General features: G+C 46.5%; 1 protein-coding gene across 1 annotated transcript in view; it reads left to right on the top strand.

Moving 5' to 3' along the window:
• Positions 1 to 13808, top strand: part of ETNK2 (ethanolamine kinase 2) — a 108536-nt gene that overhangs the window by 77959 nt on the left and 16769 nt on the right. The window contains exons 3-5 of the mRNA XM_073587147.1: positions 10746 to 10877; positions 12904 to 13046; positions 13127 to 13210. Of these exons, the coding sequence (XP_073443248.1) occupies positions 10746 to 10877; positions 12904 to 13046; positions 13127 to 13210 (359 nt within the window). The remainder of the gene's footprint in view (positions 1 to 10745; positions 10878 to 12903; positions 13047 to 13126; positions 13211 to 13808) is intronic.

Below are 13808 nucleotides of genomic sequence, written 5' to 3'. Positions count from 1 at the left end.
TATCTACAGAAGCTATGTAGTTTAAAATATGGGCCTGGGTGTCGCGCTGCTGAGCAAGCTCCTGCTGTAAGCCGGAGATTTGGGAGGCAATCCCCGGATCGGAGGTTTGCAGAGATGAGAGTCTGGACTCCATAGACTTGAGGAACGACATGATCCTCGCCTGATTCTCACGAAGGAACAAAAGTTCCTTTTGGGTCGGGGTCGGGGTACCAGCGGAATCCATGGCCTGAGTATTCTGTAAGGTACACCTGGGGTGGACCCGCTAGACCGTGGCAACGAACCTCCCGGGGGCGAGCTGACCAGGTGGACCACCCCCTATACAGGGAGCGTTTGGGGCAAGCCCGCGGGTAACTATTACCACGGCAGCTGGTACCCTGGAGAGTAACGACAGACAGACAACTAGAGCCGGGTTGGGGGTACAGGACAGGCGGGCACGGCTGGGAGACACAGGACAGGCGGGCACGGCTGGGAGACACAGGACAGGCGGGCACGGCTGGGAGACACAGGACAGGCGGGCACGGCTGGGAGACACAGGACAGGCGGGCACGGCTGGGAGACACAGGACAGGCGGGCACGGCTGGGAGACACAGGACAGGCGGGCACGGCTTGGAGACACAGGACCTAGGAGAGAGGAAAAATGGAGAGGTGAACAAGCCACGGATGGACAGGACGCGATAGCGTGCATAGAGGGCGGCCAGAATCACTAGGGAAAAGTAGTGATACTCAGGCACCGCAGGCAGGAAGAGGCGGCCAGATATAGGGGCTAGTAGGAGGACTTCCGGGTCGTGTCCTAAGGTGGAGGAGGAGCAGGCGCGCGTCCTCAGGAGGAGGAGGAGGAGCGCGCGTGCCCAGGCACAGTATGTGCGCGCGCCCGCCGAGCAGGAGGGGCGGGAGCGTGCACCCGGCGCGGTCCGGAAGACCGGACGAAGGGGACCGCCGGACAGAGAAGAGGAGCCAGGGAGGACCGAGGACGGCGGCGCAGAGGGAAGCAGGATGCCGGAGGAAGGGTAAGCTGCGGCCTGGAGGAGGCAGAGAGGGGAGCGCGCGGCAGCCGCCGCGTGACACCAATTATTAGATATTTGATCTCATAAATTTAATGTATGCCTATATTTTTCTCACTTTACTTCACCAACTTGGACTATTTAGTGCTGATGCATCACATGCAAATCGGATTACAAAAATGGTTAAATACAGGTTGTAATGTAACAAAATAGGTAAAAAGCCAAGGGGGTGAATATTCTTGCAAGCCACTGTAAGTTGTGTTGTGGGTGGTATTGCAACTAAACCTTACTCAATTCAAAAAGTGCACTGCCTGACACAAAATTACAGCAAGAAAATCACTATTGAGATTGTTATCCTTATTGAGAATAATCACTAAAATATATCTCATGTGGATATTAAAAATCGAGAATAAAAACAAGAAATCGCTAAAACATATTGTCATGGTTCCACTCCTCAGTGTGTTTTGGATGCAGTTACTGACAGTTTGGCCATCCAATCTGATACCGGGGCGTGCTGACGCTGTCAGTGTGTTGATTGACAGCTCAACTATTCAATCTGAGACTGGGAGGCGTAGACTGTCTCCAAGTGTTCATTATCCCAGGTGATTGCCATGCTACTTAACTGAGCTGTTTCTCCCATACCTCTGCCAGATACACATTCAGCTAGTGAGGCTTGTGCTCCCTGTGCCTTGAGTGCTGTATGCTTGATCTTTTGTTGCCTGACCTTGGACTTCATACTGATCATCCATCTGTTTAATGCTCTGATCCGTTATCCTCCTGGTATTCTGACCTCGGAATGTTAACTGACTACGCTTTTGTCTCTTCCTCCTGTTTATGATGTACCCTCCTAGCTTCTGACCTTGGAATGCTTGACTATTCTGACTCATGGCCGTGAGAAGTGACTAGCATCACACATACCCCATAAATTATAAATGGGCTATATGACAAAGCCTAAATCTCAGTTACTGTACATCTATAGTAATATCAAAAAAATAATAGTTTACAACCAGGGTACACCTCTCTCTGTGTGGACAAAACACAATGAGTCTATGAATTGGTCAGTGATCCCAACTCCTTAAAAATTCCTGGTTGACTAATACAAGAGCATTTTTCCAAGGTAGATATACCGTATATACTCGTGTATAAGCCAAGTTTTTCAGCGCATACTTTTGTGCTGAAAACGCCACCCTCGGCTTATACATGAGTCGTTGTCCCAGAAAGACGGCAAGGAAGTGGGAGCGGCTGAGCAGCGGGTCACAGAGGCAGGAGCCGGCGGCTGAGGCTAAAGGTTGTTTCTACTGCTAAAGAGAAATGAATATTCACTGCGCTGGCAGTGAATATTTATTTCTCTTATAGCGCGCACAGTTACAGCCGCCGGCATCTAGCACACATCCTACTGTACTTACCTTCCCTGCGCTCCCTCAATGCACCTCGTTCCGGTGCCAGCAGCTCTTCCGGCCTAGCGATCACTTGTTCCCTGCTCATTAAGGTAATGAATATTCACCCCTCTCTAATCCCATAGGCGTGGACTGAAAATTTATTACCTTAATGAACAGGGACATGTGATTTCTCGGCCGGATGAGCTGCTGGCTCGGAACAAGATGCAGCGAGGGAGCTCAGGGAAAGTAAGTAGAATGGGGAGCCATGCATACCAGGATAGGGATGAGGGGACAATGCATACCCGGCTTATACTCAAGTCAATAAGTTTTCCCAGTTTTTCGAGGCAAAATTAGGTGCATCGGCTTATACTCGGGTCGACTTATACATGAGTATATATAGTGTATATATACACCTACTGCTTTTATGACATCTCATTCTCAATATTTAGACATTTAAAATGGAGTGGATCCCCACTCCCCCTTTTGCAGATATAAGAGCCTTCACTTCTTTGGAAAGGTTTTCTACAGGATTTTGGAGTTTGTCTTTGGGAATTTTTGACCTTTCCTCCAGAGGAGCTTTAATGTTGAACGAGAAGGCCTAGAATGCAGTCTCCATTCTACTTCATCCCAAAGGTGTTCAGTGAGGTTGAGGCCATGACACTGTAGGGCTATTCGATTTCTTCCACATCACACTCGCCCAATCATATCTTTATGGACCTTGCTTCGTTCACTGTGGAACAGTCATTCTGGAACAGAATGTGGTCTTCTACAGACTGTTCCCACAAAGTTGGAGGCTACAATTGTCCAAAATGTCTTGGTATGGTTAATTTTCTCAGACTGCCAGATAGAATTGTGATTTGTCACTCCACAGATATGTTTCTACTGCTCCAGATTCCAGTGCTGGCATGATTTACACCAGTCCATCCAAAACTTGGCATTGTGCTCGGTGATGTAAAGCTTCTGCTCTGTAGACATGACGTCAGCAGAGGCTTCTGAATCCCCTGCAGGAGCGGTCACCCGCTCTGTGCCGGGGAGAACAGCGCTGGTCTCAACAGGCAGGTAAGTTGTAATTACCTGGCTGTTATTACCTGGCTGTTATTAGTTAGGTACTATTTTGAGTTTTTTATAAAGTCCCAGATATCTCTTTTAAATGCTGCTGTCATGTATAGGTGTTTAAACAGCAGCAATTGAAGAAAGTTGTCTTACAGCACCTGACATGTATGGAACTCCAACCCGAGGTCTGACATGTACATGAATATCACATATTGGGTAGAGCTTACTAAACTATCAGTGTCAATTGGCTATGTTCATGATAAGTTTTCAACCTCTGGATATAAATGCAAATTTTCCATTCACCATCTGCAGCAAAACTAAACATGTGAGAATAGAAACAAGAAGTATATTAGAAAACTGCAGAGCTTTTTGTTATATAATGGTTATTCTTTCTGCATATAAGGATGAGAGCACATTCTGAAACTGGTTGCATTCGTCAGAAGCAGAGCCCCATTGTGATGCCCAGGAGCGACACAATTAGGGTTGAAAATCTTGGTGCCATTGGGCATAATGGTGGATTGAGTTTAAGCCACACGCAGCATGTTTCTCCTTCACATTGGAAAATCTGATAGACTAATGCCTGTAAAATGGAAACGAGCACAAAATCATTTGCTGGTGATCTCAGCAGTAAGGGTCTTTTTACGTGGGTAAGTTGCCCAGATTTAGGCTATAACGTGTCTTTCTCCCTCACCCATGACAGCACCACGGAGAGAGGGGGTCCGCCCATCAAGGACAGGAACCTACAGACAAAAGAGCGGCACCTCTCCTCCGCCCCCCCAGTTGGGTTCCTGTCCTTGACGGGTGAACCACGGCAGCAAGAGCGCAGCGCTTACCGGGAGTTGAAGATCCGGGACCGCCCCGTCCGCGGTCAGACAGCGGGAAGGCCCCTGTCGCGGCGGGGTCGGTTGCCGAAGCCGCCACCGCTGCAGCTGAGGGGCTGTCCAGGGTGAGCGGGCGGGGAGGACCGGGCCGCCGCTCCGGGAGGAGTAGGGGCCGAGGGACGCCGGATAGGGGCAGCGCTGGGTACACAGGTGTACCAAGATGGCGCTGCCCCGGAAGTAGAATGAGGAACTTCCGGGTCCCCGCGGTCGGCACATGCGCAGTACGCACTCCCCGGGGGAAGAGCGGTGCAGGCCGGGAAGACAGGTGACGCCAGGGCGGCTTATTCAAATTGGGAACGCTAAAGCAGCCTCAGAGCTGGAAGCGTTCAGGCGCGATGGATAGCGACCAGCTACAGCAGCCTAAGCAGCAGCAGCAGCAGCAACAACAAAGGCAGCATCACCAGCGCCGCCAAAAGGATAAAGACGGACGGGGGAGCAGGTCCAGCAGCCACTCCACGCAACAGTCTACTGCAAGGAGCAAGTCACCTGCCGTGGATCGCCCAGTGAGGGATTTGGATCCACTTCCAGAACCGGTACCTGCAACCGCGCATGAGGGGTAAGTGGATCTTCGTGAATGTTCCCCATTGTAATAGACTTCTTTCCCTTATCAGGGAAAGAAGAAAGAAAAGACCAAGAACAGGGAATGCCCCACCTGTGGGAAACCATTACCAACGCCCTGGGAGAAAAAATTGTGTGACTCCTGTATACAGGAAGTCCTCGGCGGTGAAACCCCGGATCATGCCGCAGACCTAAGGGCGGTAATCCGCGCAGAAATTCAGAGTGCCCTTTCATCCAGAAAACGGGAAAGGAAGGGAAGGAAGGGGGACGTGGTGATAGAGTCCCAATCTGACAGCTTATCGTCAGGGGAAGTCACCTCCCATACTGTAAATACCGACTCGTCATCCTCCGATGAGGAGACGGAAGGTCGTCATTGTTTCCCCCTGGACGAAGTGGATGCCTTAGTAAAGGCGGTAAGATCCACTATGGGGGTGGAAGAACCCCGGACTGATAGATCAGTCCAGGACATTATGTTCGGGGGACTGAGTAAAAAAAAACGGAAGGTATTTCCGTTAAATAAGAACGTCCAAGGCCTCATAGATAAAGAATGGGAAAAACCGGATAGGAAAAGCTCCACAGTTCCTTCCATCAAAAGGAAGTACCCATTTGAGGAGGAAGCATCCACATCATGGGATAAGGCCCCCAAACTAGATGTGGCGATAGCCAAAGCTTCAAGAAAGTTTGCACTCCCCTTTGAAGATATGGGTACCCTGAAAGACCCGTTGGATAAAAAAGCGGATACCCTACTTAAGGGCACCTGGGAATCAGCAGGGGGAAACATCAGGCCGGCGGTAGCGGCAACCTGTACCTCCAGAGCTCTTATGGTATGGATAGACCAATTGGAGAGACAGATAAGGGAAGGGGTTCCCAGAGATAAAATCCTGGAATCCATGCCAATGATAAGAGGGGCGGCAGCCTACCTGGCCGACTCTTCGGCTGATTCGATAAGATTGTCATCTAAAACAGCAGCCTTGTCGAATGCAGCTAGACGAGCTTTATGGTTAAAATGTTGGCCTGGGGATCTCCAGACAAAAATAAAATTATGCGCCATTCCCTGTGAAGGAAAATTCCTCTTCGGGGAAACCTTGGATGACATCCTCGAAAAGGCGGGTGACAAAAAGAAAGGCTTCCCAAACTTAGGACCTGTGACCGCCACAGGCTTTAAACGGTCCTTTCGGAACAGAAAGTTCTTCCAGAGGAGACCCCCGAGAGACCAAAAATGGGAAGACAGAAGAAGGGACAGGGGGTTCATCTTCGGTAACTCGTCCCGGGATAAAAAACCCGCCAAGTGACTGTGGGCCCAGGGTGGGAGGGAGACTAAGGTTTTTCCTCCCAGCCTGGGAGAAAATATCCAACAATCCCTGGCTGATAAATCTTGTAAGATCGGGATTAAGGATAAACTTTTATTCTCTCCCGCCGCAAAAATACATAATTACCCCGATAAGGTCGTCAAAAAACGAACAGGACGCCCTCGAAAGGGAGGTTCTGAGTATGTTGGACAAAAAAGTCCTACAGGAGGTTCCCCCACAGGAGAGAGGCAGGGGGTTCTACTCGCCTCTCTTCCTGGTAACCAAACCAGACGGCACCTTCCGCACCATCATAAATTTAAAAAAACTGAATTGCTATATCAAGAACGAAAAATTCAAGATGGAATCGATCAAATCGACCATCAAAATTCTCTTTCCGCAATGTTTTATGGTGGTCCTAGACCTCAGCGATGCCTACTACCATGTCCCTATTCACAAAGAATCCAGGCAATACCTCAGGCTAGCAGTCTCGATAGCAGGAGAAATAAGAGAATTCCAATACAAGGCCCTGCCATTTGGGATCTCAGTGGCTCCACGAGTCTTTACGAAATTGGTGGCAGAGATGATGGCTCACATAAGAGAACAGGATGTTCTGATAGTGCCTTATTTGGACGACTTTTTAATAGCGAGCAACTCAGGCCAGAAATGCACAGAACAGAGGGACCGAGTGATGAGCACTCTAAAAAACCTCGGGTGGCTTCTGAACCTGAAAAAGTCAAGGCTGGAACCAAAGAGAGTCCAGGAGTTCCTAGGCCTGACACTGGATTCAAACATCCAAGTATGTTACTTGCCAGATCACAAAAGGGACAGAATTATTCATATAGTACAAAAAGCGAGGCAAAACCCCTCTATGACACTAAGACGAGCAATGTCCCTGTTAGGGTCCCTCTCTGCATGCTTGCCGGCGGTCCAGTGGGCACAAATACATATGAGGGATCTGCAATGGGATATCCTGACCAACCAGCGGACCTTAGGAGACCGCTTGGAACATCATATTACGCTAGGTTCAAAAACTATTCTTTCCCTAGCCTGGTGGGAGGACAAAAACAACTTGTCCAAAGGGATCCCCTGGGAGGCCAAAATCACACATGTAATTACCACCGACGCCAGTCCTGTGGGTTGGGGAGCACACATGGGCATCAGCGTGGCTCAAGGGGGATGGAGAAGTCAAGAACTAAAAGCCTCCTCGAATCAAAAAGAACTGCTAGCAGTAAATTATGCCTTGAGTCACTTTTTGCCAGCATTAAAAGGCCATCATGTCCGGATATTCTCGGACAACCGAGTAACAGTGGCCTATATAAACCACCAGGGGGGAACCAGGTCCAGAACGTTAATGGAGGCATCCTTCGAGATATTCGGGTTGGCAGAGAAAAACTTACTGTCCCTATCGGCGCTACATATACGGGGAGTAGAGAACCAAACGGCAGACTTTCTGAGCCGTACCCAACTACATCAGGGGGAGTGGACTCTAAATCAGTCCGTTTTTCAGAAGATTGTGGAAATGTGGGGAACCCCAGACATAGACTTATTTGCAGACCACAAAAACAAAAAAGTGGAAATATTCTGTTCTCTGAATCCCAAAGGGAATCCTCACACCCTGGACGCATTTATGCTCCCATGGACACGGGGTTTACTGTATGCCTTCCCACCGACCATTCTCCTTCCGGCGGTGATAAGGAAAGTCAGGGAAGAGGGGGCTCGGGTAATACTTATAGCCCCTTTCTGGCCAAAAAGAACATGGTTTTCATGGCTCAGAATAATGTCAGTAACCGACCCCTGGGTTCTACCAGATCTCCCCGACCTTCTATCACAGGGCCCTGTGCTACACCCCCAAGCAGTGAACCTCCATTTAACAGCATGGAATTTGAAAGGTCACTGCTGAGGGGGAAAGGATTTTCAGAAAATCTAATTTCCACGTTACAAAAAAGTAGAAAACCAGTTACAATCAAAGCCTATGGTAGAACCTGGAGAAAATTCCTATCCAGTTCGGGGGCAAAGGTTCAGGATGGAATACAAATGGATAAAATCCTGGAATTCCTCCAAAGAGGGTTAGAACAGGGACTAGCGACTAACACACTGAGGGTACAGGTAGCGGCCCTGGGCGCCCTCTATAATCAGGAGGTAGCGAGCGACCCTTGGGTGGCACGGTTTATGAGGGCCGCAGCCAGGTCTAGACCAATAGCTACCCAGAAAGTACCATCATGGGATCTGAACTTAGTGTTGTCAGCCCTAACAGGACCCCCATTCGAGCCTATTCAGTCAGCTCCACTAAAGACCCTATCATTAAAAACGATACTGCTAGTGGCCCTAACATCGGCCCGCAGAGTAAGTGACATTCAAGCCTTATCGGCAATACCCCCATTCATTAAAATTATGGAGGATAGAATTATATTGAAACCTGACCCTGCATATTTGCCCAAGGTAGCAACACACTTCCATAGATCACAGGAGGTAGTCCTTCCTTCCTTCTGCCCAAACCCTACGAATAGAGGAGAGGAGAAATTTCACACATTAGATGTGAAGAGGTGCTTAGTGCATTACCTAGAGGCCACCAAGGGATGTAGGAAGGAAGGATCTCTCTTTGTGTGTTTCCAGGGACCTCGTAAGGGGCTCGGGGCGTCCAAAAGTACCCTGGCAAGATGGATAAGAGACGCGATTGCCCTGGCATACTCATGCAGCGGGAATACCATCCCGGAGGGTCTAAAAGCCCACTCTACAAGAGCAATGGCGACCTCATGGGCAGAAAGATCAGAGGTATCGATAGAACAGATCTGTAAGGTGGCCACCTGGTCAACACCTTCTACCTTTTTCAAACACTATCGCCTAGATCTAGCCTCTGCGTCTGACCTGACCTTCGGGAGAAGGATCCTTCAGGCGGTGGTCCCTCCCTAAGCTACCAATCTCTGAAATTCTCTCCGTGGTGCTGTCATGGGTGAGGGAGAATAGCTTAGTTACTCACCGATAACGGTGTTTCTCGGAACCCATGACAGCACCCGCTTAATTCCCCCCCTTTTTTCACGTGTGCGGTGAGCACGATTTAATGTGTGTAGAGTGTGTTCTTAGTCACGAGGTTTCTCTATAAGTATGCAAATTATAATGTTATGTATATACTTTTGTTATTAACTAACCGGGAGACCCTCTGATGCTCTGTAACCAACTGGGGGCGGAGGAGAGGTGCCGCTCTTTTGTCTGTAGGTTCCTGTCCTTGATGGGCGGACCCCCTCTCTCCGTGGTGCTGTCATGGGTTCCGAGAAACACCGTTATCGGTGAGTAACTAAGCTATTCCTCCTCTAGTACCATTTCCATCAGAAGCAACGGGCGGATGAGCGTGTTCACAAGATGATGTGCTGCGTACAGGCAGACTTTGATAGTTCAGATAAATGAGTGGATGTTGGCCTAAAACTTTACAGCACATCATATAATGTTGTAAAGATTTTATCACATCTCTATTTAGAAATGCCTTATAAGTGACATATAGCATTTTATCTGTCACTGCCTTTTACTTTATGGGTAATTTGTACATTTATCATATTTATCTACAGCTAAGACTTGTTAGTCCCTCGGTCCTTGACCTTTGAAGTGCAGCGATGGGAAATCAGGTTCTTCATGGTTGCCCCCTGGCAGTCTTTTTGTCCATGGATCTGGACTGCCTTAGTCTGGCCATTTCCATACTATAGCTGTCGGCTGACAATTTGTCCTATCTCTGCAATGCACAAAAACGTTCGGCTCAGCCAAGTGTTCATAGAACGGAGAAAGCTATGGTGACTAGTGATGAGCGAGTATACTCGTTGCTCGGGTTTTCCCGAGCATGCTGGAGTGTCCTCCGAGTATTTTGGCGTGCTCGGAGATTTAGTTTTCATCGCCCCAGCTGCATGATTTGCGGCTGCTGCCAGCCTGAATACGTGTTGAGATTCCCTAACAAGCAGGCATTCCTCACATGTATTCAGACTGTCCAGCAGCCGCAAATCATGCAGCTACGTCGACAGAAACTAAATCTCCGAGCACGCCAAAATACTCGGAGGTCAACCGAGCATGCTCGGAAAAAACAGAGCAATGAGTATACTCGCTCTTCACTAATGGTGTCAGCTTATCTGCCAGAGATTAAAAGGATCAGGTGTTAAAATTCAGCCTGCCCCCACCCCTATCTCCCTCAACATCAAGAGTTGGGAGGCCTCCATAGACATTTTGAACTTCGTGGATGCCATGTTCCTTTGCAGAGTCTCTCTGCACTTGGCTCTGCATGCACAAGAGAGTCTCCTACACAAACCATAGTAAGGGCAAATCGATTATGTAATATTGCTATACACTATTTTACTGAGCACCAGCGTTCCCTAAATATCTATCCATACATATATCAATGTACATCTCTTACCTAGAATCCATTTGACCGCTGCTGCGACTCTCTGAACATGTTGGCATCATGTCCGCACCTTCTGAGTATGTGACCTGACCTGGATATGTCAATGTATATTTTATATAGCACTATTACTTAAGTCCATTAAAATCACATAGTAGCTGTACCTAATTATCTATAATCTAAGATTGGATTCTCCTGTTTTTTTACAGCTTGATTGCACTTGAAATGGCTAAATATCACTGTATCCCAGCCCAGAATGGCCGCCTTCCAAGGGCATCTCTGTGGCAGAAACTGAACAAGTATCTATCAATCCTGCATACTGAAGAAGGACCTGAGGACAGGTATGGCTGCATACAGAACACAGGAAAGTAATAAGGGAGTTCACAGAATATGATCCGTGCGTGCATACAGAATATTCTTATGTCATGATCAGTAATTACTCCAGAATAGAGCTGAGGTGGGCACTATCTTTATCCATAGAGAATCCACAACATTGATATGATTGAGCTTTACTTTGAAGGCCTAAAAGTGCTGATATTCTGTATTTTGCTCACATCAATTGGCATAGAGTCTACAGAGAATGATGTGCAAAAAAGTCATAAAACGATACAATAGCACTAGTTGGTGTGAACCATATGAATGCATTGGTCATTGGCCTTATATGAAAAAATGGTCCTAAAACTATGAGCAGTGATGGCGTGTCTGAGGATATGTCAGCTCTTCTTGATCTATACAAAAAGGAAATAAAATAACCAGCTCTCCTGCAGTAGCATGCGGCGTGTAGTAGCGTGGAACCCGTGTAGTCTCACGTGTGGTAATCAAAAAAATAGGTGTTGGTCCAGCTTATTATAAAATTCAATTTTATTTATCAAAATTAAAAAGGAAGATGATGACAGACATGATGTAACATGATAAATTCCTTCTTGATCTATGGCAGTCTGTCTGTCGAGACCCCCACTGATCTTCAGAGCTAACAGTGCAGGTTAAATATCGAAGCTGCTTTACAGCTTTTCTCAACCCCATTCCCACTGTTGGGCAAAAAAGAGTCACAGGCACCCTGCCAGCTTTTTTGGCGTCCCCCATGATCATAATATAAAAGACAATATCCTAACTGGATATCAGAACATTGTAAAATAGGAATACCCCTTTGAAGAGGATCCATCAGATCTCCTAATCCTCATGACTGTGTGACCAATGACAATCCGTAATCAATTTACACCAATTTCTCTATAATCCATTTGACAGCTGCAACTGTGAGGCCACATCAACATAATGTCCGCACCTTGCGACTATGTGACCCTACTTCATTGCAGTTTTGCCCACAGAACCACTCATTAACATTGATGGTTTCATGCCCGGCACCTTGCACCCTACGCCAATTCAGTTTTCCTCCCCAAAACCACACATGAGCATCATTGATATCATGTGCACACCAAGGGACTATATGACCATACCCCAATACAGCAGAACAAACAAAACCGTGCATTAACAATGCAAATATCATGCCCACACCTTACAGCTATGTGACCCTACCCCAATTCAGTGGGTCCCAAAAAACCACACATTAACATCGTTGGCATCATGCTTGGGAGTTGCGAGTATGTGACCCTATGGCAATGCAGTCTTACCCACAAAACCATGCATTAGCAACATTGGCATCACGTAGTTTTTACCCCCCAAATGAGGCACTAATATTTTGAAAACCACATCAATTTGTGGCAGACCTGTAGGCTGGTGCAGTTTTGATTACTGTGCTCCCAAAGTGTAGATTATAAGTCAAATTCATACGTCTATAAAATACGATCCTAATGTTTGGACTGGCCGCAAGTCTCTTGACCCAAACTCAACCACCTTATACGTATATGAGTCCGCAGCTAGTCCAGACATCGTAGTCCATACTCTGTCGATGTTTCACGGATGTCTGATTCCATGGATGGATAGATACATATGAGTGTAGGAAAAATCATCCGCATTTCATACTGAAAATATTATGATTTTTTTATCCATATGGTCATTTGTATACAATCCATATATTCATTTTGTACATCCATGTGACATCTGTTTTTTACTTAAGTATTTCTTAATTGAATAAATTGTTAAAGATCAATTACAGTTTCCCATGTATAATTGTAATCGATCCATGAAAAATGCAAGACATTCTATATGGGATCCATTTGATACAAAATCCATTGGCTATTAATGGATGCGTTTGATCCAGAGTACAGATTAAAGTACGGTAGTTCATGCTGCAATTTTTTACATGCAGACTAGTGATCTGTACACCCCACTTGTGCCATTTTTACTCGGGATGGATATCGAGATCCCTATGCTTCTACTTAACCATAATTCATGTACACTTATCTGTAGGTTACCAGCAGGGATTCCCAGCATGAAGGTGTTGGAAGAAGAACTTATCTGGCTGCAGAAGTACTTGCCATCCCTTGAGTCACCTATTGTTTTTTGCCATAATGACTTGCTATGTAAGAATGTCATCTACAATGAAGAAGAAGGTAAGAGCACTGAAGAGATGCAAGTGTTTTCTGAAAATGAGTTCGCCAATGTTTGCTAACACCCATTTTTTTCCTGACAGGTCATGTCCGGTTTATTGATTATGAATATGCTGGATTCAATTACCAGGCCTACGACATTGCTAATCATTTTAATGAATTTGCAGGTAATAGTTATATTTTATTGTTTATGCTTTGTTGTTCCTTAATTCTAGATTACTAGTCTCTTTAATGCATTGGTATCCTTGTAGAAGAAAGGTTGCACTCATCGGGATAAATTCTTCAAATTTATTGACACATATTACATGTCATAGTCGGGAGGGTGACATCTAGAGTGCAAAAAGACTGACAACGGCTGTTTCGTGCTACTCAAGTGCTTCACCGGGTCTTTTATGCATTGCTGGTGAGGTCTCATGGTTTACCACCATCAAATATATGACACAATTGGTCTACCTGGGTTCGTTGTGATCTTTTTCTGCAACTTGGGTAAAGCGTAAAAAAGTTTAAGGCTGCGTTCCCACAATGAGTATTTGGTAAGGATTTTTTCTGCAGCATTTCTGCACCTATAGGGTAAATTTAGTTACTTGCATTTTTTATATATGCATTTTTTTCGTGTTTTTTGACTGCTACATAAAGCTGCTTTATTTTTAATGCTTCGTGTTACTTGACTTTGGCAAAACTTTACTGATACAGTCTTGTGCGGATTACATGCGGTTTTTAGTGCATTTCCGCAGCAGACATGGATTTTCTAACGCAATTCATTGG

The sequence above is a fragment of the Dendrobates tinctorius genome, unplaced genomic scaffold (genome assembly GCF_039654945.1).
Source record: "Dendrobates tinctorius isolate UK_male_01 unplaced genomic scaffold, ASM3965494v1 ptg000098l, whole genome shotgun sequence".
Classification (NCBI taxonomy): domain Eukaryota; kingdom Metazoa; phylum Chordata; class Amphibia; order Anura; family Dendrobatidae; genus Dendrobates; species Dendrobates tinctorius.
This window is presented reverse-complemented; position numbering and strand designations above follow the sequence as displayed.